Source organism: Aptenodytes forsteri, unplaced genomic scaffold (assembly GCF_000699145.1).
Source record: "Aptenodytes forsteri isolate BGI_AS27 unplaced genomic scaffold, ASM69914v1 Scaffold466, whole genome shotgun sequence".
NCBI lineage: Eukaryota > Metazoa > Chordata > Aves > Sphenisciformes > Spheniscidae > Aptenodytes > Aptenodytes forsteri.
This window is the reverse complement of record NW_008795119.1, coordinates 90,576-96,590: the sequence shown is the minus strand read 5'-3', so window position 1 is coordinate 96,590 and position 6,015 is coordinate 90,576. Positions and strand designations below refer to the sequence as shown.

At 54.2% G+C, this 6,015-nt stretch overlaps 1 protein-coding gene across 1 annotated transcript in view; it reads left to right on the top strand.

Annotated features, from left to right (window-relative positions):
- Positions 1–5,491: 5,491 nt before the first annotated feature.
- TMUB1 (transmembrane and ubiquitin like domain containing 1) overlaps positions 5,492–6,015 on the top strand; it is a gene marked incomplete at its 5' end in the record, with an annotated part of 1,838 nt that continues 1,314 nt past the window's right edge. The window contains 1 exon segment of the mRNA XM_019471491.1: positions 5,492–5,496. Coding sequence (XP_019327036.1) covers positions 5,492–5,496 — 5 coding nt within the window.

The window sequence follows — 6,015 nt, the reverse complement described above, 5'->3', positions numbered from 1 at the left end:
TTGCCAGCTGTTTGTCTAAAAACTTTGTAAGAACTATGCCATAGAATCTCTAAGTAAAGGGCTTAATTTTAATTTAAAGTATTAAATGGAACTACAAGATTATGAGATTTTTTAATCAGTATTTGTTATTCTCTTTTTCTCTTCAGACCACATTTAAGCTTTGCATTGTGTTGCGTGTCTGGCCTCAGGCTTCGACTCGAGAAATCGCTCGAGTAGGTGTCCGCCCTCACCCAGCTGGTTGCAGGACAGGAACCACAGGTGGCATTTTAAGGTTATTACACAAGAGGAAAAGATCCCCGCTTGGTTTTCTGCTGCTGGTATTCCATAGCCAAGGAGCGAGAAAATCTCAGTTCCTTGTCCCATGCAATGGTTAGTAAAGCCCCAACAGCACCACCAGCTACGCCAGTCCTCCAGAGCCTGGTCAACAAAACCCAACGAGAGGCGAGATCGCCAGCACAGCTGACCGACGGGCAGATTTTCCTTTCCATGAGGAAAGTTAATATTGTTCAGCTGCCACAAAACCCAACCCGGGGGTGTGGTGCCCAGCACCCCCAGTGCCCCGAGGTCTCTGGGGGCCGGCAGCTGGGGAGCAGAGCCTGGGAAGGAGGCGGCCTCTGGCTGGAGCTGGGTTTTTTTCTCCGCCCCAGGGAGAGCCAGCCCTGGAGGTGGGAGCTGCGGGAGGGCTCTGCCAGCCCCATGCTGGCGGGGAGGCGAGATGGGCTCCTCAGGAGCCCGCTGCTCTCACTGGGAGCTTGTCAAAAGGGCCCTGCTCTGGTTCGGTGAGTCTGCATCTCCCCAAGATGATTTGTCAGAAACGCCTCTGCAAGCTCTGGCATCCAGGGCTTTTGTGTCCCAGAGAAGAACCTGTGGTCATCACCCTCTGCCAACGGCAGCTTATTTAAATAATTTACTAGCAGGCAATAATAAATTTTGATTCTTCGCTGTGTTTTTTCTTGTCTTTCTCAGCGGGTGCTCTGCTGTTCTCAAAGCTTTGCCTTTTCTTTACTGATTTATTCAGCTCAGAATAACATGGGTCCTACTTCCCCCTGGTGCAAGCGCATGTCCCCATCCTCGTCCTCCCTTATGTCTGTACTAACTTCTCTCTGCCCCTTTTCTGTCACAGGAGCAGTGACACCAGTTGTCGGCTGTGGTCATCAGTGACTGTGGACAGACAGGCTCTGTGGCCGCTGGAAGTCCAGGGCCGCTTTGATGACCGCAGCAACCGTGACCGGGCAGGTCTGCAGTGCTGCTTCGCCCAAGTGCCAGTTACTGCGCAGAGGCTGGTGTGAGCAGCAGCTCTGAAACAAATCAGGGAACAGAAAATCAGGGAACAGTTTTTATAATTTGGGTAGTGATACCTAGGCCATCCTCCCTCTCCGACCATCTCCGTGCCCGGCTTTCTCCCTCCTTATGGGCCAGTCTCTGGCCAGCACCGAGGTCCCCTCTGCAGCCACCCGGCCCCAGCCTCACCCCTTGTTTCTCCCGAGTCTCCATGGGACGCCCCCCAGGTGCGGACCTGGGCTTTGCCCAGCACTTTCTGCATCAGCCTCAGCAACCCAGGGAAGGGGCAGCTCTTCCCCACCAGCTTCTCGCCTCTGCCCCCTGCACCACACTCATGGCTCAGTGCTCTGAGAGAAAGCAGCGCACCCACCACCCCCATGGCACCTCCGGACAGGGGGTCCTCCCTGCCCACCCATCAGCCCACGTGCCCCAGGCAGATCGAGCAGCACGACTTGCTCCCCAGCAGCCTCTGCACCCATGGGTGCTGCCCACCTCTGCCGCCAGGCCCCCTGGCTCGGCCGGTGGCTGCTCATCTCCTCCAGCCCCTCAGCAGGCGGGGCTGGGGGCTGTCCTTGGCCACTCCCTGCAAGGGACAGTGCTGTGCCACGGGGCTGCAGTGTGCAGGGGGGGCTTCTCAGGGTCTTGTCGCAGACCCCTCGCTTGTGATGGGGACGGGGTGTTTCATGGCCTGGTTTTCTGCAGTCCTTTGTAAACGCAGAGCTCATCCTCGCCTGGAGATGCTGCAGCTCAGCATCCCCAACTCCCCACGCTCCCACCTCCGAGCTCTTTTTTCTGGCCCAACTGCTTTCCCCATAACACGTCTCCACGTCTTTGACTGGGGCTGACACCTCTCGCTGTTGGCGGGAGCTTCTGAGGAGCAGTTTCATCTGCAGAGGCGTTCATCTCTCCTATGTCTCCACTCCCACACGCGCTGAGCCCCGCTGAAGGTGCTGATGATGCTAAGCTAAAGAGACTCCTCGGTCCCACCGGGATGGCAGCACCACGGGCGAGAGGGCGTCTGCCCGGTGCCCCCGCAGCCTCGCTGCGCCGGGGAGAGGAGTCAGCACCCAGCATAGACATGCAGCTGGGAAAGATGCAGACAACGATCAGGGACACTCCGGTGTAAAATGACTGAATCCGCAACTTTCTGCTCTGCGGCGTAGATGCTGAGGCAAGTTACGTCAGGGGACTGCGTCTCTGCTGTGCTGGAGAGCCGTCCTCCCCGTGGGCTTCCAGGAACGACGGGTAAGCCAGAATGCCAGCAGCAGCCTATTTTTAAATTCTGCTGTGCATGCGAGAGCTCCGCTTTGGCAGCCCCACTTTTCAGCTCTCTTGGTGCTATTTGCAGGTCATTAAAGACTTCGCTCCCTGTGATCGCAGGACGAGTTCTGCTCTTGAGTTCTGCAAGACAGCTGTACACAGAAAATAAATGTTATGTTTGCAATGCCTCCTGCTAATGCTAATATTACAATTACACTGCCTGGAGCCTGAAGCTCTCCTATCACACATATCATCAATCTGCATTGCTGCAGTCTAACGATAAGCTGAAAACAGTGATGAAGAATGCAGATCAGGATTGAAGGAGGCAGCTGAGAGAATCACCACCTCAGGCCCCATGCCCCGATTCTGGGACTCCTGGTCGCTGTCCTGAACCGGGATTTCAACCGGGGCTGGAGCCAGGAGGCCCGGCCCACCCCCCGCCCCACAAACCAGCCGGTCCTTCCGACCTGGAAGCAGTTTGGACACAGAAGCCTGGAAGGGAAAACAATGAATTCCTCGGAGCCACCCAGCTCCCTGGAACCACTGCTGCTCTCAGATCCACCTCAGCAGAAAGGACGCTGCAGCTCGCGCACTGCTGCCGTTAGCAGATTCCTCGTGATTTTATTATAGGAAATGTCTTGTGCCATCAAAGTGATGGACCCTTGGAGGTGACGCCCTGGGGAAAGGGGAGATTGTCATCCATCGATCTCCCTTTCAGCTTTCTTCCTTTATGGGCACTGTAGGTTTTTTTCTTCCACAGGCCTCCCCTCCACTATCTCATTTTGATGGTACAAGCCTCTTCACCTAAAAATATGGAAATTTTGATCAAACCATTTTTGATCACGTTCATAATTATCTGAATGCTTTTCAGGAACACAGAAAAGCTGAGTCTCCAGCATTAAGGTTTAATACCAGATACTAATCAGCCAAGAGAGATTTTAGGATAATTTATTTAAAATGTTTTTGAATATGAAAACCAAGTTGGAGACAAAAACTACTCCACACTAATTTTTTCATCTATCTTTCAAATTTTCCTTCTTCATGAAGCCTGCAGGTAGGCTTAAACGCATCTGGGGAATCACAGTCCCCCAAAGGATCACTGGACTCATCCAGTTTTCATCTGCAGCTTCTCCCATTCCCCTGTGTTATCTCTGCGCTGCATAATCTGCTTACTACCTGCCAGAGACCTCGGCTTCACTAGAGCACAGCTCTTCCAGCGACGAGCTCCGCCTGCGGAATTTGCTGTCCTTCAACCGATTGCCCACCTTGGTTTAGAATCACAGAATCATTTAGAATCATAGAATCATTTAGGTTGGAAAAGGCCTTTAAGATCATCGAGTCCAACATAAGCCTAACACTGCCAAGTCCACCACTAAACCATGTCCCTAAGCGCCATGTCCACACATCTTTTAAAGACCCCCAGGGATGGGGACTCCACCACTTCCCTGGGCAGCGTGTTCCAGTGCTTGACAAGCCTTGCGGTGAAGAAATTTTTCCCAATATCCAACCTAAACCTCCCCTGGCACAACTTGAGGCTGTTTCCTCTTGTCCTATCGCTTGTTACTTGGGAGAAGAGACCGACCCCCACCTCGCTACAACCTCCTTTCAGGTGGTTGTAGAGAGCGATGAGGTCTCCCCTCAGCCTCCTCTTCTCCAGGCTAAACAGTCCCAGTTCCCTCAGCCGCTCCTCATAGGATTTGTCCTCTAGACCCTTCACCACTTGTCTATATATAAAGCAAATAACAGGATATTGATTAAACAATAAAAATATTTTTGCTTTTAAGCAGAACTGACGACTTCATGCTCCCTCAGTTGCGCAAGAAATTTCACCTGGAGGGTTTCATAGAACCATCATAGAATGGTTTGGGCTGGAATGTCATCTAGTCCAACCCCCCTGCCGTGGGCAGGGACACCTTCCACCAGATCAGGTCGCTCAGAGCCCCGTCCAACCTGACCTGGAATGTTTCCAGGGAGGGGGCATCCACCACCTCTCTGGGCAACCTCTTCCAGTGTTTCCGCCCTCAGCTTCCTAATATCTAATCTAAATCTACTCTCTTTCAGTCTAAAACCATTGCCCCTTGTCCTGTCACTATGGGCCCCTGTTAAAAAGTCTCTCTCCATCTTTCTTATAAGCCCCCTTTAAGTATTGAAAGGCCGCAACAAGGTCTCCCCGGAGCCTTCTCTTCTCCAGGCTGAAGAACCCCAGCTCTCTCAGCCTGTCCTCACAGGAGAGGTGTTCCAGCCCTCTGACCATTGCTGTGGCCTCCTCTGGACCCGCTAACAGGTTTCCAAGGACATCCCATAAACTGAGAGAGGAGTGTCTGGAGAGCAGCCCTGCAGAAAGGGATCTGGAGGTGCTGGTTGGCAGCAGGCTCAACAGGAGTCAGCAGTGTGCCCTGGCAGCCCAGAGGGCAAACCGCATCCTGGGGTGCATCAAACACAGCAAAACCAGTCGGTCAAGAGAGGGGATTGTCCCGCTGTATTCAGTGTTGGTGTGGCCTCACCTGGAGTTCTGTGTGCAGTTCTGGGCCCCACCATTTAAGAAGGATGTGAAGGTCCTCGAATGCATCCAGAGGAGGGCAACAAAGCTGGTGAAAGGGCTGGAAGGCATGTCCTCTTGAGGAGCGGCTGAGGACTCTGGGTTTGTCTCATTTGGAGAGAAGGCTGAGGGGTGACCTCATCACTCTCTACAGCTTCCTGAGGAGGGGATGTGGAGAAGGAGATGCTGATCTCTTCTCCCTGGCATCCAGGGACAGGACACCTGGGAGCGGTTCAAAGCTGCGCCAGGGGAGGTTCAGACTTGACACGAGGAAGCATTCCTTTACCGAAAGGGTGTTCAAGCCTGGAACAGGCTTCATAGAGAGGTGGTTGATGCCGCAAGCCTGTCAGTGTTCAAGAGGCGTTTGGACAATGCCCTTAAATAACATGCTTTAACTTTTGGTCAGCCCTGAAGTGGTCAGGCAGTTGGACTAGGTGATCGTTGTACGTCCCTTCCAGCAGAAATACTCTATTATTCTATTCTATTCTATTCTATGATTGCTCCCTACAGCAAGCCTTTCCTCCTAGGCCTCACCCAGCACCACCACGTTAATGCCAACACCCGAACGCCTGCCTGCCTGCCTCCCTCCCTCCCTCCGTTTGAACCCAGGCCCGGCTGCTGCCATCCTTGAGGCCCCGTCCTCCAGCCACCCCGGAGCACCACATCTCCTCAGGCTGGGCCCAGCAGGGCCGAGCACTTCTCAAGCCGATAATGGCGGATGAGGGAAGGGCCCTGGCCGAGGAACTCCGACGGCGCAGGCCCAGCCTGGCGCGGGGCACGCCGGGAGCTGTAGTCCCGTGCCTGGGACTACAGGGGCACATCCGGCACGCCCAGCCGCAGAGGCGGGACTACAGCTCCCGGCGTGCCCCGCGAGGGAGGCCTCCGCGCTTGCGCAGATCAGGACTACAGCTCCCGGCCTGCCTTGCTGCGAGGCG